The sequence below is a fragment of the Phlebotomus papatasi genome, chromosome 3, assembly GCF_024763615.1.
Source record: "Phlebotomus papatasi isolate M1 chromosome 3, Ppap_2.1, whole genome shotgun sequence".
NCBI lineage: Eukaryota > Metazoa > Arthropoda > Insecta > Diptera > Psychodidae > Phlebotomus > Phlebotomus papatasi.
This window is the reverse complement of record NC_077224.1, coordinates 13,236,219-13,261,915: the sequence shown is the minus strand read 5'-3', so window position 1 is coordinate 13,261,915 and position 25,697 is coordinate 13,236,219. Positions and strand designations below refer to the sequence as shown.

The following is a 25,697-nucleotide window of genomic DNA, read 5'->3' as shown; positions in this document are numbered from 1 at the left end:
TAAATACCAAGTTGTTGTGGTTTCCTCTAATACTTATACCTCCTTGAGAACAGAAGATAAGAGCATAACAGAAACCCTGTGCATAGAAAATGTTTAAGATACCCTCACTAAGCCTTGTCGGATCATAATCTTAAGCCACGCCCCTTCGAAGTTGTGTCTAATCAAAGTTGATTTCTTTGTTTTTGATATTCAAGGATTATCAAGTAAATACTAAAAGAATACAATTCAATGAATTCAACATCATCATTTTAATCGTCGCGTCAGCTGCTTGGTTCGAAAAATCTTAGCACAAAAATAAAAATATAAGCCACGCCTCCAATTAAACGATATAATGATCAAGAAATTAACTTTGACAAATTAGCGGTTTGATTAAGGGTATTAAGAGGACATGCCCAAAGGGGATACGTATTCAAATTCACGTCTGAGGGGCTACCTTTAATAACGTTTGCATTTTAAGGGAAGCGTAGGAGTCTTTTGTGCGTTGTCGTCCGAGGATTCCGATGTTCTATGGCAATATCACATGATTTTCTTCAAGTATCATAGGGGTATTGGGATTTACCTGATGTGAATGTAATGAAATGATGTATAAGAAACTGTATAGCTAGCACACAGCTTGGAGAATCTCTTCTTTACCTGTTAAAACACAAAGATTTCAAGGTTATGTGGCTACGAAGGCCAATTTTCGAATTCTTCCGTCGTGCTTTACTGTGGCTTCAAACTGAGAGATGATTATCAAACTTCAACAAAATTTTATTCAATGTTAATAAAGAAAACAAAACTATGACTAAATTATTGGATTTTTAAGAGAATTGACTGATGGTGCAAACAGAGGAACCACTACTAAAGGAAAAAGTCATTTTTGCATTCGAATCTGGCAACACTAAATAAAGTGGCTGATGTGGCATTCATTTTTTAATGTTTTTAGGAATTTTAATTATTCTTGAGGAAATCTTCTTGCCTAATTTTGTTGCAAGAAGTCTAATAAATATAAAAAATGCGATAATTGTGATAAATTTGTAAAACTTGCAGGTTTTTTTGAGAACAAAGGACAGTTCGTTAACAAACACTGATAGAAAATTGGAAAATTTTTATGTTTCTTGTAAGTTTTTAATTCTTTTTTTCCTTTACAAATAAAAAGAAACTATTCTAGAATCCTTACAGTACAAAGGATGTGAAATATTTCCAATTCTTGAAGGATAAAAAGGATTTTTTTTTTCCAGTCAGTGACACTTATGGTGATCAAGTGGAATGAATTTTAGTGTCCGGAGGGCTTCGAAACAGCACACAAATTGTCTGGAAGGCTACCTAGAACTTCTAGGGCCTTCTCCAGAGAAGTTAGAATGGCAGAATGACTAAGAAAAGCCTCCAAGAGCCCCAAAATAGATCCCAAATATGGTCTGCATGCTCTCTTTTCCCGGACAATTTTTCACACTAAAAAAAAACACAAGAAAAAAAAACAGTGAAAATCACAGAATTTTGCCACAAATCTTTTCACTGGCCAATTCTTTAATAATTTTTAATGAACTTACTACGGAAATTTGGTTACTTCCGTGCAAAATTACGTGTAAAACATCAACACAAATGTTGCAAAAGAGCACTGTCCGCCATCTTCTATTTGACAACTGAACCGTCTTGGTGGATTTCTTTGAGCAAAGCAAGCACTTTTTCAAGACATTTTCCCGAGGATTTTTCACGGACAATATATAAAATAAATAGTCACAAATGCTTCCAAAACTCTCCAATTTTCTATTCCAATTCATAAATCACCGATTTTCCACATCATTTTCATAATTTTCCACGAATTATGAAATATTGCAAAAGTCGCTGGGAGACCCATATTTAGCACATTTTTACTATCAAATCACGCCTTTTAACTAATTCTGTGTCACTAAACTAATTCTAAAACCTATTTTCCATATAAAACCATGAATTTTTATTGAAATTTCGTTAATTGAACTTGACAAATTGGCTTTAAAAAGCAATCTTGGCGACGATTTTTTCAAATGCTGGCGACTACCACTACAAAAGCAGAAAAACGACTTTTTCCTTTAGTGGTGGTTCCTCTGGTGCAAACAACGTGCTGAAGTCACCGTTTTTTGCATGATGTCAGAATTTGGGTAGCGTCAAGATTTGACAGAAGAGAATTGACAAAATAGTAGAATGAAGTTGGCCACAAATGTCCATCCCATCAACAATGCGATCAGCGATTTTTCTCATGGACTTCCATGAACTTGTCCCTCAAAATAGGGGTGTGGCCTATTTTTTCGTATTGTAAATCTCTTCGGACTCCGAATATCTCTGATATTACCAAATTATTCGAATAGTTTCCTTAAGCTTTGCCTTCATATATTTATTTTATTGTAACTAAAAGAATGTCAATTTCTGTTGGCCACTACTTACTTTGTAGGGTGTGGCCTAAATTTATTTCTCGAAATTCTTTACTACTCTTTGTATCCTATTTGCATGGCTTTCTTGAAATATTTTTTCTGTCTATTGTGTTTATTTAAGTGTACAAAACCTCATTCTTTTATAATTTTTCATAATTTCCAAGGGTGTGGCCTAAAGTTTTTAATTCAGAATAGATCATATTTCTATGTTTATGTGCTTTAAACTTTGTAAATTCACTCAAAATTTGGTGAAAGAGAATACCTTTTTGGTTAATTCAATAAAAAATCTGCTCAAAGGTGAGATGTATTCAACAAAAGTCACGAACTCCAGCATCTGAGGAGCGTCAGACACAAATGCAAACTGTGACTGAGTCTCAGGCGTGCGTTATGTTTGTCTCAGAACGTGGTGGTCTGAGTGAACTGGAGACCATCAATCTGGCCCCAGGAGAGCAATTGGTCAACCTCTGTGCTCCGCACGTTGTAAGTTTATTATGCCCTGCCCTCTCTAAGGAGAAAAAAATCCTGAGTGGGTGCAAATGTCCGCCAATTTCTCACATCAATCTCTCCCCATTTTCTCCCCTTTTTTTTTCGGGGTTTTCGCCAGATAACACTGAAAATCAATAATATCGGACGGATTGCTCTGCGAGATTTCAAAGGGCTTGAAAAATGTGACCCATCAACACGAAAAATGGTGCTGGATTTCAGCTTGAATGTTGCTCAAGGGAATATGGACCACGCTTTCAGGTTTATTTGTTTTGATTTTTTAACATACACATTCCGCTTTTTTTGCTGCCTTTCCTCTATACCCCAACTACCAGATCAAAAAGCTGCGCCTCCGGGAGCCATTTTTTATGCATTGATTCGGACTAATGTTGAATATTCTCATGGGTTGATTCTGGCGGGAGGAGTGGATTATCGGACGTAGGAGATTTACTTTAAAATCACTTTTATATTTTGTTTGGATTTATTTCGCAATCGCTTTGGTTGTTATGCTTTGACGCAAGTTTAACGTAATCTGGACGTAACGTAAACTTGATATAGACTTAAACCGAACTTTAAGCTTAGGTTTAAATTTGAGAATTTGGAAATTGGAATCAATTCAACTAAAACAACGTAAAAAAGTATCAACATAACCTAAAATTTTTGACAGGATATAGGTTTAACGTAATCCTAATGCCAAAGCAAGGAAACCCAGCAACGAAAGTTCGGGGTTGGTACTAAAGTACGTGAAGTGCAAACTTGTTTGTACATGCCTTATGGGAATTTTACATTAGGTGACACAGGAGCTTTGCAGAACTATGTTCGTAGTTGGTGGTGAAATTGGAGTGGGGAATTTTTGAATTTAACCGTCATTTTGAATTTTAAAATTATTCAACGGTTTACCAACGTTTTTAAATGGTTCTCAACGTGTTTTTTAAATAAAATACTAAAAATATATTGAAATTTAAATTTATTAACAAAATTTGTTTATAATTACCATTATTGATAATTTTACTAGTTGCTAATCTTAATATTTTGATTTTTTACAAGATTGAGTTTTTATAATAATTTACGTTAGGAAAATATTAGTTTTTATTACATATTTAACTATTTTTTTTGTTCAGTCTTTCTATATTATTTTTTTTAATTCAATAAATTACTTAAGAAAACAATGAATTTCTCTCACAACTCTAATTTACTACATTGTTCTTCCAATTGTGAGATAAAGAAAGATTTAATATTAATTTTAAAAATTAAGTGTCATAGTAGATTTTCTATTCTGAGTTAAAATCTGGTATATAATTTTTCTTATTTTAGAGAAAGAATGAGCTACAACCTTTAAAATCACAGAAAAGTTTATATACTTTGAAATCACAGAACACTTAAAGAATTTAGATATTTTTAAGTTAAATATTTTCAAATTTGTTATAGTTTAGGTTACGTTTAAAGAAATGTGAAAGTTTGAAATTGAACATCTATTAAAGAATACAAAAGAGCTTAAATGACCTATTTAGAGATTTGAATCTTAAATGTTTATTTTAGAATTGATGGATATATAGGAAAATAAGATCGTATAAATTATATTACTTATTTTGGACCAAGTTTTGAGAACAAAATATTCGAAGAAAAGAGGAAAATCATTTCCTCTTAAAATATGATCCGTTATAATGTGATCGACGGATTTATTTTAAGAAATTCTACGCAACTTAGATGGAAGCGCTATGTGCTCAGGAAACTCCACTGCAAATGGGTCTGGAATTTCAGAAGTCACCTCACTGTGTCTCTCATTTACATTCAGATTCTGATCCTGTTCTGCTGCTGGTGAATTATTTTCTATGTTTTCCATCCTTGAACTTTTCTCAGCCCTTATTTTCTTTTGACGCAACTTCGATTGCTGGCGCTCGACATGTAGTCTTACCTCATGTCTATTCAGACGCATTATCTCTAAAATGGATTTAAAAAATACATTTAAAAAAATATATTTAAAAAAATATATTCAAAAAATTTTAACAAAATACCTGCGCTGTATTTAAAAATATTCAGGTCCAGGATATTTTTTCTCTTTCCCCTTCCCGTAACATTAAAATCTTCAAACACGTCAATTTTTGCAACTTTCGGCAAGAAATCTTTATCGCCAGGCTTTAAAAGGCGTCGAAGTTGTGTTTCCTAGGAAAGTAATAAAATAATAATTACGATTTTTGATATTCAAAAACTTAATTCGAATATGGAAACAGTTTTAGCAATTTTATATGAATATTATGGAATTGATTCAATAATTAAAATACACAGCACAAAGTTTACAGAGGAGATACATCCGATACATCTATAAATCTCTAATCAATAAACTCACAATTTAAAAAGATATTTGATACAGATTTTCACAGTCAAATTACAGAGAAAGTTAAATCGATTGTTCTTCCCAGACTATAGTCACTTTTCTCAAGTGATGAAAAATCGTATTATGAAATGAATCGAATAGTCTAAACAAAACAATGCCAGTTAGAATTCGTCAACACTAATGGAGCTACACTGTATATATCATGAATACTTACAACAGCAGCTTTGATTCCTTCATTATCAGCCATTTTCTGCTCCAACTCCATCAACTTTTCCACGTTTTCGATGGGAAAGTAGGATTTCACGCCTTCAATATACTTATTCAGCAAGTTGAGCTGCACGTTAACTTTACCCTGTTTGGCCATCAAACCTACAAGAAATAAATGAAATATATAATATTAAGTTTTTAAATGATATCATATAAACTAAATAAAATATTGGCAAAGTACTCACCATCCACTTTCACCTTCAACTCACTACATTCGATCTTTAGATCTAAAATGAATTATAAAAAAAAGATTTACAGTAAATATATCCTTTAATATTCAATAATATTCAAAAATTCTCTTATTAAAAATACCTTTGTTGCTTTGAATTAACTCCCTCATTTCTCGTTGCAAGCCATCAACTTTCGTCTCCAGACATCTAATGGAATCTGTAAATTTTAAACAAATAAAACTTTTCAATTTATCGTCTATTTTAGTGTTTGCTATATGTAATGCGATTTATAACATTTTTTTTAGAGAAATTATTACACATACCACAGATGACGTCTGCCATTTCAGATTGTTCCATACTCAGACTGGCTGATTAAATCTATAATGTATGGCAAGAATTAAAACCAAATTATTAAACAATACGTAATAAGAAGAATATTATTTCTTATTTACAAAATTTAATATTAAATGTATCAAATTCATAACAAAAAGGATTGCGTTTATGCATTAGACACTATTACTGTGATAGAAAAAATACTTTTTTGAATGTAATTTGAAGCCCCTTTTAGAAACTCCCGGTACAAATACGTAAACATTGATAAATTTGTGTCTATAGCCGTCTTAAAAAAATGCATTCAAAAACCAAATAAGAACCTAACAGGCACTTACATTTTTTGGAGCCCCAGTTGCAATCTGGAACCCCAAAAATAAACTCCCGGATTGAACATGAGCAACAAGAGCGAGAAATTGATGGATTTTTTCCTAATGTCGCCTTAAAATCACATTAAAAAGAAAATTTGCTCAACAATCTATCTAGAATCTAACAGACAATTTCTCTGTGACAAGGAAAAACGGTTTTTGGACCCCCAATTGCAATCAGGAGCTTCGAAAATAAACTCCCGGAATAAGCAAGAGCGAGACATTGATAGATTTTTTCCTAATATCGCTTTAAAATCACATTAAAAAGAAAATTTGCTCAACAATCTCTTTAGAATCTAACAGACAATTTCTCTGTGACGAGGAAAAACGGTTTTTGGACCCCCAATTTCAATTAGGAGCCTCGAAAATAAACTCCCGGAATAAACATGAGCGAGACATTGATAGATTTTTTCCTAATGCCGCTTTAAAATCACATTAAAAATTAAATTTGCTCAACAATCTCTCTAGAATCTAACAGACAATTTCTCTGTGATGAGGAAAAACGGTTTTTGGACCCCCAATTGCAATTAGGAGCCTCGAAAATAAACTCCCGGAATAAACATGAGCGAGACATTGATGGATTTTTTTCCTAATTCCACCTTGAAAACACATTAAAGAGCGCTACACAATCTGTCTAGAATCTAACAGACAATTTCACTGTGACGAAGAGATACACTTTTTGGAGCCCTAATTAAAGTTTGGAGCTCCAAAACGCGATTATCGGAGTGAACATGCAAAAAGATGACGCCAATATATCGTCTTTATTTTCGCGAAAATTCATTTCAATTAATCTCACAATCCCATATCACATAACACTTTTAAAATAGATAAACTTGATGTAGGAACTTACCTGAATCAGAATTGAGCCAAAAAAAGCACTGAATTGCACAAAATTACCCGGAAAAAACGATTGCAAAAGACAAACAAACAAAGCGGACAGCGCGATTGAAAAAATCAGCCATAACTGTTCAACTACGGACGCACCCCGAACACAGTTTGCAAACCTTTTGTGTCACCTAATGTAAAATTCCCATAAGACATGTACAAACACGTTTGCACTTCACGTACTATAGTACAAACCCCGAATTTTAGTGGTGAATTCAGTGGCGCCACAGCAATTTGATGGCCACCGCTGAGAACTAAAAATAGTTTTTCATGGTGACCACAAGGCTTCAAATAAATTGGGAGGCCGCCACCGTCGCGGCTTTTGGAACCCCAAACTCTTTCGTTGCTGGGAAGTAACCGAAGTGACCGAATTCAGGGATTGCTCGATTACGTTTATCCGAGACACTTTACCCTAACAGACAAAAAGTAACTTCAAATATAAGTAAAGTATAATCTTATGAGAAAGCTCTTCGCCTGTTTTGCTTTAAAAATACTTTTGAAAGACCTTTTGTCTTAACACTAAACCCACCGACCGGTTTTGGTCGTTTTTCGGTCAAATGACAAATCGCGGTAAGGTAGAATACTCAATAAATTTGTCTTGAAAAATACCGAAAATTAAAATTTAAACACTGCAAAATACATTACATGCATATTTTAAGAAATTCATAATGTGTGAGCGCGACATTGTACCGTTTAAATATGTGTTAATTTTAAACCGGTGAATTTGACCGAGTCTTGGTAGGTTTAGTGTTAAAGACATTAAAATATTGGTCATTTTGCAAATTTTCGGTATTTTTTCTACACTAGAGGCGTTGCGTTCACCGAGATGCAAATATATAAACATTGGTCATGTCACATTGACATTTCCTTTTCTTTTCTCGAAAAGCAATCGAAAAAGCGAAAAGCCCAGTCTCTTTACTGTGATTCTGCTCATTAAGCATTTCTATTTATACGAAAAGCACTTGTTCGAAATTGTAATATAGTTTATAGGGTTATGTTCACCAGGCTTCATAGTCTTTCTATAACATAGTTATATTATAACCTTATTGCTATGTTATAACTTTAATCCTCTCGTTCAGTAATGACCTTACCGGTTTGAGAGCTCTCGGTTGAGGTTTTTCCTTTATCGATTCTAAGGCATATCAGAGAGAACTTACATAAAAACCTGTTGGAAGTTCCAATGTTTAAACCGACATGTTACACAAAAGTGAGCAAGTTCATGAAAAAGACATTTATTTTATTAAAATTGCAATTCAAACGTTGTGCAGTCCTGAAATTCCGCAAAATTACACAAAAAATCACTTTTTGCAGCAATCGTTTACACACAGTTGTTGACATTGTTGACGATTGAAGTGTCAAGAATATCGAAATTTCAAATGGCGGAACAATCACCGCTAAAGCGGCGAATACGTGAACTTGCACTTTAGGCTTCCGGTAGATTTTCGAATAGCTTTAGCTTGGCTTTGGAGTTTTATCTCTTCGAAAGGTTATTACAGAACGGAGCCAATGTTACCTTGTTCTAACCTTTAGCTGAGGTGGGCAAGAACCATTTAAAACCGAACAAACGTCAAATGAAAATTGTTCGTCAGTGGTCAAACGCTACCTGGACAAACTTATTTTGACGTTTAGGGTAGAATCACATTGACAGAAAAATGCTCATCGTCACCGTCAAAGCCTCACCGTATTTCGTTAATTTACGCATTTCATTGCAATTTTTAGGCAAATTCTTAATTACCGTGTTACCTTATCTCATACTCGGTGGCACTAGGTGAAAATAATATAAGAAAACCGAAGAAATAAAACAAAAATGCGATAATCGGTGACAAAAACTACGAAAAACTGTAGCAAAAAAATCCTAGTTTTTTTTGCTCACCGTTTACCGCATTTTCGTTTTATTTCTTCAATTTTCTTATATTATTTTCACCTAGTGCCACCGAGTATGAGTTAAGGTAATACGGTAATTAAGAATTCGCGAAACCGAATAAGGGCAGACTCACGTTGACAGTAAAATGCTCACCGTATTTCGTTAATTTACGCATTTTCATTGCAATTTTTACGCAAATTCTTTATTACTGTATCACCTTATCTTATACTCGTGCCACCGAGTTATATTATCTCGAACCAAATATTATCTCGGCTGAAGTATAGAGGTAATCTGAAAATTTGAATAAATTCACTAAATTAATTTGAAGACATAGGGTCAGGAATGTTTGGAAGCCTATAAGATATTAACTTAATTACAAAGTCAGTTTAAAAAATAGTTCACGACAATAATAATAATAAACCAAAATGAAATAGAGGTTATAATATTATTTGTGCCAAACTCTTAGCTTTTCAATTGTATTCCAAATCACAATAAAATTTAAGAAATCGCTTTTAAGGTCTTTCCAATTGGATAAAACAGATAAAGTGATATTTTTATATAGCGAACGACAACATTTAAATTGTTTGAGGTTATGCTGTATGTATATAATATAACCTCAATTCTAGCTTTTGAAAGATTAACTTAAGTAAAAGCAACACAGAACATAAATAACATTGGCATGACAATTGTTAAAATCGATAAAATGGAATTTTTATCTGACGGACGACAAACTTTAAATTTTTTTAGGTTATGGTGTGTGTAAATAACCTCAATTCTAGCTTTTGACAGATTATATCAGTTTAAATAAAAACTGATAAAAGATACAGCACATAAAAGACATTAGCATAATGAGAATTGATTCATTTATTTAGTGAAGAAACATTTGTAGAATTTTGAGGTTATCCATAATCATAACCTAATTCCGAAGAAATCTTCGCAGTTTAATACGCAATTTCCCCAACAATTCAAAAATCTGTTATTGTTTATCTTAAAGGATTTGTTAAAAATCTCCAGTAACAAATTTCATACCAAGATCTGTTTATAGGTTAGAATTTTATATTATAATTCAAACAAGTTTTTAATCAGTTTTATTTATTTTTTATTCTAATTCAATTAATAGTCAAAAATTCCTTTATCCGAAAGACTAAGCCAGTAGAATACTTAACGAATTAATGACCTGTCTTTTAAGGTTAGGTTTAACATAACCTTAAAGCTTTTCGAAGTAACGTATTTATTGTAGAGAGAGGCACATCAGAAAAAATCTCCAGAATCTCAAACTTCTTTATTCAACTCTGAAAGTTACTTAAACGGTCCGATATCAATATTCTAGTGGGGTTTGCTTGATAAAAAAGGCTTTCTGGATGCCGTCACTCTCTTTAATTCATCCCCCGGTCAATTTCAATTGCAGATGTATCAAATCCATTCAGTCCGAGGCTGTGTGGCGCAATTTGGCGCAGATGTGCGTTCACACGGGTCGTCTGGATGTGGCCAAAGTGTGCCTGGGTCATCTCAAGAGAGCCTCCTCTGTGAGGGCTCTCCGGAAGGCCATGGAGGATGATACGCTAGAAGATGATGCTAAAATAGCTGTCCTGGCCATTGAGCTAGACATGATTGAGGAGGCTGAATCTCTGTACAAGAAATGTGGCAGATATGATCTCCTCAATCGTCTCCTTCAAGCGTGTGGGCGTTTTGAAGAGGTGAGGTTATGTCGAATTTCTTTTAAAATTAAGAGATTTCTTAGGAAATGACGTGTTGTAGGCTCTCCAAATTGCTGAGCAATGTGATCGGGTTCACCTCAAGAATACGTACTTCAAGTACGCTGAATGGTTGAGGGAATCCGGAGATATTGAAGGAGCCATCAAGTTCTTCGACAAGTCCCACAATTCCACTCATAATGTCACCCAAATGCTGATTGATGATCCAGCAGCCCTCAGGGTGAGTCCCCCAAATATTTATTTTTATTTTTAATCACCCTCAATATGTTAGGATTTTATCAATAATAATTTTACGTAGGAATAAATTAATCCATTGCAAAAAAGATTAATAATATTTTGTGTAATAAAAGGTACAAAAAACATGGTCAATCTCCTTTAGGATTTTCTCCATTTTCCCCAAGTTTTATAAAAAATAAATAAATTCACTGAAATCCAATGAATCTTTCATGGGAATTCCATGGCACATTTTTAGGCCACAAAATTGATCCATCGACAAATAAAAGAACTTTTTATTTTCACCATAAAACAACCTGAAAAACATTATCCCGATAAACAGACAGGAAATTATGAAATAATCAAAAATGCATTTATATTAACAATTGATGCGAGATTTTTATTTCATGTTTGCCGAAATTAAAATATATTTCAGAAAATAGAGGCTGGAGCATGAAGGCTCTTTTTGTAATACAATTTTCGTGCTATTTATCACACATTATATGAATCCTTTTGACAAATATTTGTCCATTTTATACCAAACAACAATAAACTTTCCACGGAGGCGTTACACATATTTAATTCATGCATATTATTGTAAAATAACTTTGAAAATCTATGAAGCAAGTTATTAATTTAATAAAATCAGTTTTATTAAATTTCTCAAAACCAAAATTACCTTTATTTGATGGATAATTTTTCCGGATTTGAGGTTATGTTTGACCTAACCTCAAATTAAACTTTGAAAAAATATTATACATACAATTTCTTCAATAATTCAGGAATTTGCGATTTCATTTTTCACAGACACAAAAGCATTCACAAACATTTTGAATCACCAAGATCTTTTATGTTTGTGAGGTTAGAATTTTAATAATTTAACATTAAGAGATCAGTTTTAAGTTTTTCCTACTGACGAAGTTAGTGATCAAAATGATAAAAAAAAGTTCTTTGGAAAAGACACTGTACAATACAAAAAAGTGTTTTGGATTTTTAAGGTTAAACCTTAACATAACCAAACTTTTCTATATAACCCATTTAACACTTCGTAGAACCCTAACTAAAAGTGTCACGGAAGGACCAAGTGGCAGCCGCTGCCACTTATCGAATTTTACATAATATTTTGATATTTTTAATTACATTTTAATATTCGGAGCTTTAGTCAGTTCTTTTCTGGTGTCTGAACCAGAAATTTCATTTCTTTGGGTACTGTATCTAAAGATTTTTAACCATTCGATGTTTTCATCTTTATCAGAATCATGGATTTTTAGCTTTGGGAAATAAGAGAAAAATTGAAGCATTCTGATTTTGACGCATTTAAAGGTATGTCACTTTTCCCTATATGTCATCTCAATAATTAGCAAAAACACTTTCAAACTGTTCTTTTAGGGCTTTTATACACTAACAATCAAGAAAATTACATCTGCAGAACGTCAAACTCCCATATAAAATGCAAATGGCAGCAACAGCCACTTGGTCCTTCCGAGTGCAGTTTTTTGTTTTTGCAATATATTTACATTAATATTTAATTTTTATTAAAAATGTTATAACGAAAAAATAGCTAGATAAATTCTGCACGCATTCAATCAGGCGTCCAGGCGAAATGATATATTCTTCACTATAAAAAATAACATTGAAAACTAAATTGGCAGCGGCTGCCACTAGGGTCCTTCCAAGTGTTAATTTGGTGGTTCTATACTGCTTTTGGAGCACCTAGAATTTGTAGTAAGAGCTAGGTAGAAGCTTTACGTGAGGAATGTTAAAGTAGGTGATTCGCTTTTAGTCCCACCGACCACTCAACAGAACTTTGTTTTCTGTCAATTCCTGGATTACCAGGCATTAGAGTCGCTTAGTCAGCCTTCGTCTACGATGAGTTGTATGTTTGTACATGACTTTCAAAATTTCATTTAATTAAGAACTTTAGTAGCGAATCGGTCAAGCTTCTGCAGTAATTAGGGAGTTTGGCAGAAATGTGATGAGGAAGGCCGAGCCTAGTCGTTCTGCTAAATTATCGTTTTTCAAAGCTATGTTCATTCCGATTCTCACCTATGTTCATGAGATTTGGAAAATGACCGAAAAATAAGATCGCGGGAACAAGCTGCCGAGATGAGGTACTTCTGGGAGGTTAAAGTAATCACTCGTCCAGATTGAGTGAGGAACGCAGCCGTCCCTGAGTATCTAAGAGTCGAGAAGGTGCTTCTCCGTGTTGAGAGATCACAATTTCGATTGCGTGGTCATTGACAGCACATAAATGAAGAAAGATTCCCCAGAAAAGCTATGCAAGACATTGTAATCGACAGGCGTGGGCTGCTGCCCTGAGTGTCCTAGGTCCGCGACAATAGGGATAAGCTCTTCAAAATAAATTTCTAATAAAGATAGTTACCAAATATGCGGTCCAACGTTATTTTGAAAGAACATAAATCCATTCTTATTGGCCAGGGTTAGCAACTTCAGCTTTATAGTAGATGATCCCCTTCCAATCCCACCAAAAGTGCAACAAAGCCTTCCTGGTCGTAGTTCCAGATCTGACCACATTTCGGTCAGCTTTGTTAGTTCTCTGTAGCCCAGTGATTAGAACACTTGTCTAGATAGCGTAAGGTTACCTAATCCCAGATCGACCCTGAGTGTAGACAGGACTTCCTGCTATTTTTATTTCAGTGAAGATTGGATGACTTAAGTGTCACTTTTTCACCTTGGCGATTCTCACTTACTACTTACTTACTTAACCGACGCTACAACCAATTGCTGGTCTTGACCTGCTTCAGTACCCGTTGCCACTTGAGTCCTATCAATCCATCGATGGCTGGGTCGGCCTCGTTTCCTGGAAGCATTCAGTCCGTCCCTATTGACTTTTCAGGCTGGGTCGTCCTCTTTCTTGCGAACCAGATGACTAGCCCACCGGAATCTATTGAGGCGTATTTGCTGGATGACAGTTACCTCTCGGTAGCGTTCAAACACCTGATGATTGTTCCGTCGTAAAATCTTCCTCTCAAACGCGGCTAAGAGTTCGCAATCCTGTTTGCTGAGGACCCACGTTTCAGACGAATATACGAGATCTGGCAGGATCATAGTCCTGTATAGTAGTAGCTTAGTCTTTATGTCTAAGATAATTCTGAACCGGAAAGCACTTGATAGACTGAAATTGGCTCTGATGGCTTTTATATTTGTTGAGATCTTGTTGTCGGCTGTGATTGTTGACCCAAGGTAAACGAAGGATTTTGTAGTCCCCTATCGAGAACCTTGTTTGACCGATGTTCTCCGTCGATGTTGCCGGAGTTGCTGCTGGCGTGGCCACCATGTACTTTGTTTTGCCTTGATTTATCTGTAACCCCAATCTGATTGTGCTGCTTGCTCAATCTGGCTGAAGGACTCTTATACAGCTCTGGAATTGTGTCCCATTATGTCAATATCGTCAACATAGGCTAGGAGCTACGTGGAATTAAGAATGACCTTAGATCTTCTAGGCTTTCTCCAGTTCCAGGTTAAAGAGAACGCACGACAGTCCGTCCCTCTGCCTGAGTCCGGTGTTTGTCGATTTTTGTTAATAGGTTTCCTTTTTCTACACGCTTCTAAGGCAGGGCACTTTTATTTAACATGTCCCTTCTGTAATCTGCCTTAACAGCCTATGCAGCATGCGATTTCAACCTTCCCCGATATAGCCAAATGAAACCTCAGAAAGTGAAGCTTGTCTAGACGGCTCGTCACAAATTTTACTCCTTTCTTACAATCAGTAGACTACCTCTTATTTGAGAGTGTTACTTGAGATGGTCAAGCTTCTTCTTGGCTGTGTCCGCTGCGTCCTTTATCTAGGTATCAGCTTTTGTGTTATCTGGGCACCAATTATACGTATTCGTTCGTTTTCAACCATTTGTCCTTATGGAGTCGCAGGGGTCACAGCCTTAAAACATCTAGGTTAATCTAAGGCCTCCGGAATCCCCGTAATTTCAGGAAAGTTTTCGGACTTCCAAGACGGAACTATGACGTTTCCTGTGAAGGTCCAGAATTTACTTCAGATGCATTCGCTGTAGTCTGCCTCATAGCCGACCTATCTTCCATCATAACGGCTTGTACTGTTTGCTTGGTTTGATTCGTCTGATTTTTGCGTTTACTTGACAGTTTACTGCGAAAGACTTTGCTTTTAAACAGGTGAAGCGCAAACTTACGGTCCAATACTGCTCAACTGGACTGGTCTTTGATACCTTTCGAATATATATAGCTAGATACCTTAGTTCTTTGCTACTTTGAACCATAAATGAACATGAGCAAATTACAGTGTACCTACGTGAATCTAGGATGCCCTCGATAAGCCCAGTCTTGGAATCATACAGTTTCAACAGTCATCTTGCTTGTTACGTCATTTAATTTCCCAAACTTTAGAATGTATGAAATCGTTCTCGTCACAATTGCCAAATGCCAAAAATTTCCTCATCTGTCCTTAGAAAGCCCTTGACTATGGAATCTCTGGACCGTGCTAGTAAAGCAATTTGATTCGCTTTCTTTTCCAAACTGCTTTTTCTTAACGGATCCCCACGTTTAAGATTTTGAAGATTGCTTTGTATATCATTGCGCTAGATTCTCAATGTAGAACTTAGATTATGACGTCCACGACTGCAAATTCTGTTGCTTTAATCAATGTGGCACAAAGCAACTTGGGTTCGTATGCTTCAAAGGACTGCAACCCTAGTTCAATAACTCTGTGTCTGTTTGGAGTTTTATCGCTCATATTGAGGGCTGATTAGGAATTTAATGAATTACTCAGATATTTACCCGGTTCGTTGACTTCCCATAGCAATACATGATGAATACAACGGATACAGGTCTGTTAAAATGGTGGGGTCAGTATATTGAGAGTACGGGTGATATGGAGTCAGCATTTAAGATCTACCAGAAAGCTGACGATTGGTTTTCCCAAGTCAGAATCCTCTGTTTCTTGGGACAACTGTCAAGGGCTGAGAGCACGGCTCGGCATAGTGGTGACCAGGCAGCTTGCTATCATCTAGCCAGGCACTATGAGAACATTGGTAGACCTCAGGAGGCCATTCAGTTTTACACTAGAGCTCAAACTTACGGCAATGCCGTAAGGATTTGTCGTGAGAACGATTTGAGGGAGGATCTCTGGACAGTGGCTAACGCTGCTCGCGGGAGAGATAAAGCTGCTGCAGCTTCGTATTTTGAGGAATGCGGGGAGTTCAAGAGAGCTGTTGAACTGTACCATCGAGCTGGAATGCTGCATAAGGCAGTTGAAATGGCCTTTGCTTCGCAACAACCGGAAACTTTGCAGGTCATTGCGTCAGAGTTGGACGCGTCATCCGATCAGGAGCTCGTATCGCGTTGCGCGGACTTCTTCCTTAGCATCGAACAAGCTCAAAAGGCTGTTCAACTCTTGGCTAATACTAGGCAGTTTCAGCGAGCATTGGAAATTTGTCGAGATCGTGGAGTCCCTGTAACGGAAACGTTCGCCGAACTCCTGACTCCCGGTAAAGACGAAGCTGATGACGAAACAAGGGGACAGATCTTGATCACTCTTGGAGAGCTGTTGCAGGAACAAGGAGACTATCATACGGCTACGAAGAAGTTCACTCAAGCTGGAGACAAGATCAAAGCCATGAAGAGTCTTCTGAAATCTGGTGACACGGAAAAGATAATCTTCTTCGCAAGTATGTCGCGTCAGAAGGAGGTCTATATCATGGCTGCCAATTACTTGCAAGCCCTCAATTGGCAGAGTGACGCCAAAGTTCTCAAGAACATCGTCACTTTCTACTCAAAGGGTCAGGCTTTTGATCTCCTGGCCAATTTCTACGTGACTTGTGCTCAAGTTGAAATTGACGAATATCGGGACTACGAGAAGGCCTTGAAAGCCTTGCTCGAAGCCAATAGATGCCTAGCTAAGTTGCCTAATGCTAAGCGTTCAGCTGATCAGCTGGAACTGACCATTGGGGAATGTCGACGAGTCCTGGAGCTGCAAGAAAGTATGTCGAGAGGCGAAAACCAGGCTGTAATTGCAGGTTGTCGCAATATCTTGGCTCACACTGTGGAGAAACCTCCAGTTCGTCATGTCGACATTCTCGCTTTGCTTGTTGAGGCCTTTGCAGCTTCAAGGCTCTTTCCGGAAGCTCTCAATGCTCTCAAGGATCTCGCGAATCGGGCACCGGATTGGGCCAGTCGGGGACTGGTGGAGAAGTCTCTGATTGAACGAATCTGTTCAGAGTGCGGAGTTCCTTTCGAAAGTGTTTGGTCTTCGGGGAGGCAGAGGAAGCAGACGGCAACTCCTGACAACGACAACGATGAAGAGATCCAGGAGATGGTCTTCAACTAGATGCCCCGATACACTTTCAAGGTAAGTGCTTTTTATTAATCTTTGTTTTTCATTACATTGACATGAAGGGGCAATTTTCTCTGAGTTTGAAACATGTTCGAAACTGCGTTTTCTATGTTCGAAAGTATTCAGAAAACCTGGCAGAACGAAATACTGTCAGAAAGTCAGTGTTTAGAAGTTTTTCTAGTGAAAAGCAGAATACCCGGATGCGTCAAATAATATCGAATAATATCGCCAAAAACATCGCCATGCGATCCGTATGCCATTTTGTTTTTGACAGCTGCATCGGCTTATCAAATATTAGATCGAACTTTCGTTTATGAAAAATTATTATGGCGTCCAGATAGTGTCTTATGATAATATTGACTAAAAATTCAGACACCAAAAAAGCACAAATGGAGGTTTATCCACCATTACTCAAAAGTGAAATAATTTTGTAAGCAAAATTGTGAAAACGGACTTTGGTAATGTTTTCTGTAAGTCATTTGACGACCTGTCAGATTCAATGTTGCCAGAATCGACTGGAATCGACCTCTCAGCACTAAGTCTCGACTTAGGTCTGAAAACATTTTCTAACTCACCCTTAGTCAGAGTATCCTAGATTAGGATTACATTTTAGCGGCTTTTGCATTAATTGCCAATAAATGTGCAGTCTTTTATTGCTAAAATAATATCATGTTAGATCCGTGTATTGGAGGATGCTCCTTGGCCGTCAGAGGTTTCTCAAGAACGCTCAGCGTTCCTCCTATTCATCTATTGCCTGCGATCCAACATGAACTAACTCTAATAATAAACCCCTCTACTATACCCCTCCTGAAGGATTACCTCATACTAAGACTAGAAACGCTTGTAGGCTAAATTGGCGCCGCTCCGAGAGACATCTATGATGCTAAATAAAATACCAACGGGGATTTAACCGTTGGGAAGAGGCACAGTAAGCTTCCTCTTAATGGATGTCAAACCAAAATGTGTAGTGAAAAATGGATCTTTTGTTGTGTCAAATTTTTTTTGTTCAAATTTTTTTGGTCGGCTCCGCAATGTTGCTCTCAGGGTGTTTTTCATATTAATGAATTATCATTGAAGGCGATAAAGGGAGATAACTGTGCCGCTCATGGTTCACTCGAGTGCCGATCTCCCGATTTTGTGATTTCGCACGGATTTGTCGATCTCGTGCCGGACTGCCGATTTGGCAGAATTTCCACGGAATTTCCACAAAATCTCTGTGGAAATTGAACCTTTTTACGTTCATTCCAAATGTTGGACTAATTCGTGAATGTCCATATCGATCCTCATTTTTGGGCTAATTTCTAAACCGATGTCGATTAGTGGGAAACTGACATGATCCTCAGGTTTGGTGTGAAGTTGGTTTGCTGTACGAGGCTCGATGGAAAATCTCTAGTTTCCCCCAAAAGCTGCTCGATTTTTAGATTGATCTTACCGGTAAAATTGATGGGTGTTTACGCATATACAACGCGTAAAAAAACACCAAGTAACACAATTAGTGCAGTTCATTATTTTTCATTATTCTCTTTTGTCATGTCATTTTTTTCTCCGCTTTTGTACTTGCTTTCTCTCATGTCAAAAAAGTCCACATTTTGGTGAAGAAAAAGTTAATAAAATCTATCACTTGTGATTTGTGTAAATTCTTTGGTGATCTGTAATGTCCTGAGTTCAATAGCTTCAACCCAGTGTGGTCTATACCGTGAATTATTCATCTGTGAGGAGAAAATTAAAGATTTCCAGGGAGCACATTGTTGGACAAAGAAAAGTCCAATCAATATCCTCGTTTCCAAGCCGTTTGCATTTCCGGACTTAAAGCAGGGAATTTCACAGAATCCTCGGCTCATCCAGTGAGAATTGCGCGTGCTCTTTCGAGCGGTATCTAACGCGTATTCTCATACTTACAGATGAGAGAGGAGTTGACTGGATACCTGAAGGGGCGGATAGATAAACTAAATCGGTCTTGGTATATATTTAAGATAACTTTACCGACAATGGGATTGTTAACAATTTTACATAATACAACTGTAGGGGAATTTACACTGATTTGTTTGAAGGATATAGGCGTATATGAGACTTCCTGATTCCCTGACTGTGGCGTGGAGTGGATGCTTGGTTATGAACCTTTTACGGGCTATCTGGCTCGAAGGACCATAAAAAATGTAGGGGAATTTACATTGACTTGTGTGGACGATATAGGCGTGTATGAGATTATATGATTCAAACTGTGACGTGGATGCTTGGATATAAACCTTCTACCGACTATCCGATTCGAAGGACCATGAAAAATGTAGGAGAATTTACACTGACCTGTGTTGATGATATGGGCGTCTATGAGACTCCCTGACTTCCTGACTCCTTGACTGTGGCGTGAATGCTTTGATATGAACATTCTACTGGCTATCTGGCTCGAAAAACCATAAAAAATTTAGGGGAATTTACACTGGTTCGTGTGGATGATATAGGCGTGTATGAGATTATCTGATACAGACTGTGGCGTGAATGCTTGGATATGAACTTTCCACTTTTATCCGACTCGAAGGACCATAAAAAATTTAGGGGAATTTACACTAGCCGTACTCACTATGGCGCTGTTATCTTGTAATATCGTTATCTCGTTATCTCGTTATGTTCTCGTAATGTATTTTATAAATGAAAAATTATAACAAGATAACAGATTACGGAGATTACGACATAACAACGCCATAGTGAGTACGGCTACTGATTCGTGTGGATGATATATGTAGGCGTGTATTAGATTATCTGATACAGACTGTGACATGGATGCTTGAATATGAACTTTCTACTTTTATCCGACTCGAAGGACCATAAAAATATAGGGGAATTTACACTGAGTTTTGTGGATGATATAGGCGTATATGAGACTCCTTGACTTCTTGACTCCCTGACTGTTGCGTGGATGCACGGATATGAACCTTATACCGGCTATCCGGCCACGTGCTTCCACGGGTGTGCAGGAAAATCACCTTTTCTCAATTCTTGAGACTTCCAGATGGAACTAATTTAATTTTAATTTGTCACTTGGACATCTTTCCACTTGGTTGGATAATTAAAAATTGCACAATGTTGTCTCTTCTGTGGATTTTTGGTAACTGAACTTTGCACGTCTTGTATTTCTTATCCCCTCTGATCTGACGCATAAAAGTCAAAAAAGGAGGGGAAATTTTTCAAACAACCGCCCGCTAGATTCCTCTGCAGCATAGCTATTATATTTCCATGAGTTTTTACATTGAATATCAACGATTGAGGAGAGATCCACCAAAATATATGATTTGCGCTAACAACAACCTTGTCACAAAGAACAAAAAAAGTTTTTTTAATGATTGCGTTGAATATCACGCTTTTTCTTATTCTTCTTCTTCTTCTATTTTATGTAAAGCTGTCGGACTTACTCGGGGCCATATAGCTGTCTTTTTCTAAAAAAGCGAAATGACGTTTCGAAAGGGAACCCGACTGGACTTGCATAACTTCATCGATTATTCTATGTTCATATTAAGTAATGACGCTGCATGAATAATATCCATTTTATCTCCATTACATGACTTCTATTTGTGCGATTTATTAAGGATTTGTGACTTCAAATACTTCCAAATTTTATTAAAGTATATTTAATACAGAATCTGAAAAAAATCTACAAAACATTTCTATAGGGTTCAGTTCAAATATAAATTTATCGTCGTTTCTCCTTATTCTCCAACAAACTGCTTATTCTTAAACTGTTCCTCAGACGTGCAGATATTTATCTCAATTTAAGTAGATAATTTGTCCAAATGGGATGCACTTGGTGAGCAAGAAGATGCATTCTTAAATGGCCAATTATTTCGTTATTTGGAGCAAATTACGCAATTTCTTCCATGTCCTGCCATTTATATTTAATCAAGGGAAGTTTTTAGATAGATACCATGGTACATCTTGAAGATGTTTTTTCGCTAAATTGTTAAAATTCTTATTGGAAAATTCTAAATAATGCTGAAAGATAAATTGCATCCAATTTATTTTGAGGACAATCAGAGAAACTTCAATTAGTGATGTATGTTTGGAGGAGGAAAGGGGATTTTGATTCTTGGAAGGTTCTTGTTTAGTTCTCAATGAGAGGAGGAAGTGACAAATATCAGTGATTGCCTGGCGTGAGCTAACAATTGGACATAGTATTAAATGGGTTTGAGGAAGAATGTTGTGCTGTAATTTACCATTTTGAGCTTTTGTCTTGACTTTACACCCCTTTCGCACTCTCCATCCTCGCTGTCGCTACCCCTTCACCAACATATATAGTTAGTTAATTAAGAAAGTTCAAATACGCGCAATCTCTTGGGCTTCCCCGGGATCGTCTTGCTCACCAAACCATCATGCCCAACAACATTAATTTTGCAACAGACCAAAAGTTCTCTCGAGGTCTTACTCCCCAAGTGTCTGGGCTTTTTTGGGCCGACTAGAAAATAGGGGAGGGTAGGGGGAAGAGCTTTTTTCCAGGGAGGGTGATTGATTGGTTATGGTGCGGGATCGAATTTAAATTGCTGCTATAGACACTTTTGAGTTGATCCACCACAATTTCGTGCGATGCTCACCAAAAACTTCAATTCTTCACCATCATCTCCAGCTATTCGCCTCTCAATGCTTCTCCCCAGTCTCCAATCAAAAATTTCACAATAAAATTTGGGTCAAAGGGATTTGAATTACACACTCAGTCATGTGGACTAGATAACTTTGTTCTAAAGCTGCAGAAACTTTGATAAACAAGGGATAGTTCAATATTAATTTGAAACAAAAAAAAAGAGAATAAAACTTTTGATAGATTTTTTCCAATAAAATTTCACATGAAATTGGCTATTCAATTAAATGAATCTGGCACTATATCACTATATTTCACGAAAACTATCCCAATTAGTTAAATTGAATTGCGAAAAAATCAATAAATTTTAAGTTAAATGTCTCATTGCTAGAATAATTAATTATTTTCAGTGACTTTATTGTTTTAACGCTAAATACAGGAATAAAATAACACAGATTGCGTTATTTGCAGATAAAAAAGGTGTTTCAACGAAATGACGTAGTTAGAGCAAAATCTGGCTATTTTAATAAGGAAATACTGGAAATACTGCATATACGATGGCCTATTTTTGCTTTTAGTGAATAATATATAGTTATAAATGTCTTTCCATTTTGGCAAAGTAATAATCAAAATCGGTTAAGTAGGAATCGAGATAATTGGGGTTATGTGATAGGGAAATTGATTTTTGGGACAAAGGCGCCATTAGCGTTTGTCTTGTGAAGTTCCAAGATTCCAGAAAGTAGAAGTATTTGTCAGTTTACGTGAGTGGACTACGATTGAATGGTGAAAACTTCTTATTTCGACAGTCCCTACCTATACAATACACATTACAAATATTAGTACCGTTAGACATTGATTATTAACTTGGCTTAGATCGCTAAGCTAAAGTTTGCAATAATAATAATCAGAGATTTGCGCTTTCAGTCATCAAATTCGGTTAAAATATCGTAAACTTTAACCCATTATATCTCCGGTCTTCTATTGAAACCACATTGAACACACTTCATGTTTAGACAACTTCAAAAACTTTGTAAAATTTGATCAGCTTCCCCTATAGCGTTTTTGAGAAAAACGAGTTTGAAGTTTTAAGCAAACGCAGCGTCACCGGTGGCTAATTTTTGAAGCACCACCTGGAAGTACTTATCGAGACTGATAAAGAAAGTTTCAGACAAAATGTTACTTGGAAAGGGAAGTATCTCCCATTTTGGCAGAGTGTGAGCTTGATTATTGGACCTCGAAATTTTGACTATTATTACATCGATATCAGAATGACAGCTGTCAAACACTGAAATTCAAAATATCCTTCTTCCTGTCTTATTATTTGAATTAAAGCAAATATGCGTCATTTTGTTTGATAACTTTTGTTCATTTTGATGGCAGTTTCATGATTCCACGATTTAAGTAGTTCTCGTTCCTACTGCTGAAAATGTTGGAAAAGATGATAATCAATTAGTGCCAGGTCTGAACTATACGGCGGGTGCGATAGAACTTCCCATCCATGCTCTTGGAGCTTCTGGAGCGTCGTTAAAGATGTGTGTGGCCTGGCGTTGTCTTGATGAATTACACTACCCTTCCTACCGGCCAATTCTGACCGCTCCTGGTCTTTAATTTTCTTCAATCTGGTCAGGTGTTGACAATAGGGATCCGAATTGAGCGTTTGGTCATTGGAGAGCAGCTCATAGTGTATGAGTCCCTTCTAATCCCACCAAACACACAGAAAATCCTTTTTGGTCATTAATCCGGGCTTTACGATTGTATGGGTCGGCTCATCACGCTTTTAGATCACGATTTTTTCCAACTGTTGTTCTTGAATGTGACCCAATTGGACCTAGTTTTCATCGAAACTTACTATTCGTTTCAAAAATTGATCGGTTTCCTGGCGTTTCAGCGAAGACTCCACCGTTCTTCCTGAGACTAGCCTTCTGCAAATTATTTCAAATTTTTTTCTAGCATATCATCAGTTTTTGAGAAATACAACAAGTGCTCGTGTACTGGTCTAACTCAATAATTTCTGTCATTTTATCGACATTTTCAACAATTTGCCTACCAGAGCGTATTTCAATTTTGACGTCCATTTTCCTAGAATGAAAACGCTTGAATCATCGAATTGCTGTTGCTTCAGATACCGTATTAGGTCCTTAAACTGTCCATTTTTTTCGGTCGCCTATTTCGTCTTTTTAACTTTGTCGTAGTATTTCTGAAGAACATATCGAATTTCTTTTTGTTTTACTCTCATTTTGGAAATGTATATACAACTGACTTCACCAAACGCAAAACTGTCAAAAAATTTGAAAGAGAGTTTTCACCTTTCAAACACCATTTTGACCCCGATGCGATTTATATATTGTGAGATATTGATCGCCAAACTCATCTAGCTGAGGCTCAGAACTTTTTACGTCACCTAATGCGAAGACCATTGTTTTGCGTTCGTTGCGGCGAGCATTGGAACTAAAGAAATAGTGTTGCCTTACGTGTAGCTCGGCTGTCAGTTACAACATGAAATATTTTCCAATATATTTTTTGGATTTATAAATGAATATGTGCAAAAAATCTTACTAATTTGACCGGTGTTCAAGTGAGATTGACAAATCGCACACCTAAAATACAATTTAGAAAAAAATCATTGCTTATGGATTATTTGGAAAACTTTTTTCCGCGATAATTTTTTCTTTCCTAAAGTGATACAACGTTTGGTCAATCACTGAAGCAGGGACGTATAAGTGACAATTACATATGTCTGCAATTTATATAAATTGGAAAACCTAGACTTTATTGAGGTCTACAGTTCATATTTTATTAATAAGCGTATTTCGTTAATTTACGCATTTTCATTGCAATTCTTATGCAAATTTTCCATTACCGTATTACCTTATCTCATATTTGGTGGCACTAGATGAAAATAATATAGGAAAATTGGGTAAGTAAAATAGAAATGCGATAAACGGTGAGCAAAATAATTGTAAGAGAAATTAATCGTACAGTTTTTTTCTCACCGTTTATCGCATTTTCGTTTTATTTCTTCAATTTTCTTACACTATTCTCACCTGTGCCACCGAGTATGAAATAAGGTAATACGGTAATCGAGATTTTGCGTAAGGATTACAATGAAAATGCGTAAATTAACGAAATACGGTGAGCATTTTACTGTCAATGTGATTCTACACTTAAGGCTTTAAATAAATGCTTATAAATGATCGTTAATTAAGTCTTTAATGTTGAGTCTCCTCTGTGAAGACACAGACTGTGTCAGTCGGGATGGATCTTCATCTGGCATTCCCAATGTCATTGGCGTGAAGGTGGATTTTTTAAAATTCGTCGAGTGTTTGACAGCTGTCATTCGGATATTGTCGTTCTGGATATCCAAGATGGCGCCATATGGACACGAGTGAGCCTGACAGCCTAAACGTAAAGTAGACGAAAAAGGGCACCAGAGAGTGTTGAGTGTAATTTCATAATTTAAAACGCAATTCCGAGTTACTAGATCCAACTTTATTTGTTTTATCATATACTGTCAAACGATAAAATCGACTTTCGACTTCCAGGACTATTTCGCGATTTACTACCAGTTGAATCGCCTTAAACGGAATACTAAAAAAGCACGATAAAAATTTTATAGTACTAATATGCTCTCTGGATCAATCATTTAGAAATAATAATAAAATAATTTTTTTTTCATATTTCAATTCACTTGTTGAAATATTGGGTAGTAAATTTTCCAGACACAACATTCGTTCATTTTTATTAAAGCTTTGAAACGCGTTGAAGCATCTTCAGGTAGAATTAATTGACTTTTA

At 36.3% G+C, this 25,697-nt stretch overlaps 2 protein-coding genes across 2 annotated transcripts in view; one reads left to right on the top strand and one right to left on the bottom strand.

Annotated features, from left to right (window-relative positions):
- Positions 1-25,697, top strand: part of LOC129807779 (intraflagellar transport protein 140 homolog) — a 45,944-nt gene that overhangs the window by 8,368 nt on the left and 11,879 nt on the right. Inside the window, exons 4-8 of the mRNA XM_055857261.1 lie at positions 2,685-2,867; positions 2,992-3,131; positions 10,498-10,786; positions 10,848-11,024; positions 15,807-17,354. Of these exons, the coding sequence (XP_055713236.1) occupies positions 2,685-2,867; positions 2,992-3,131; positions 10,498-10,786; positions 10,848-11,024; positions 15,807-17,333 (2,316 nt within the window). The 3' untranslated portion in view covers positions 17,334-17,354. The remainder of the gene's footprint in view (positions 1-2,684; positions 2,868-2,991; positions 3,132-10,497; positions 10,787-10,847; positions 11,025-15,806; positions 17,355-25,697) is intronic.
- Positions 4,091-7,555, bottom strand: LOC129807782 (uncharacterized protein MCAP_0864-like). The gene is made up of 7 exons (XM_055857264.1): positions 7,191-7,555; positions 5,966-6,020; positions 5,785-5,859; positions 5,658-5,699; positions 5,420-5,574; positions 4,886-5,033; positions 4,091-4,811 (listed from the first exon to the last, which is right to left on the bottom strand). The coding sequence occupies exons 2-7, from the start codon at positions 5,997-5,999 to the stop codon at positions 4,555-4,557; spliced, it is 711 nt and encodes a 236-aa protein (XP_055713239.1). The 5' UTR covers positions 6,000-6,020; positions 7,191-7,555; the 3' UTR covers positions 4,091-4,554.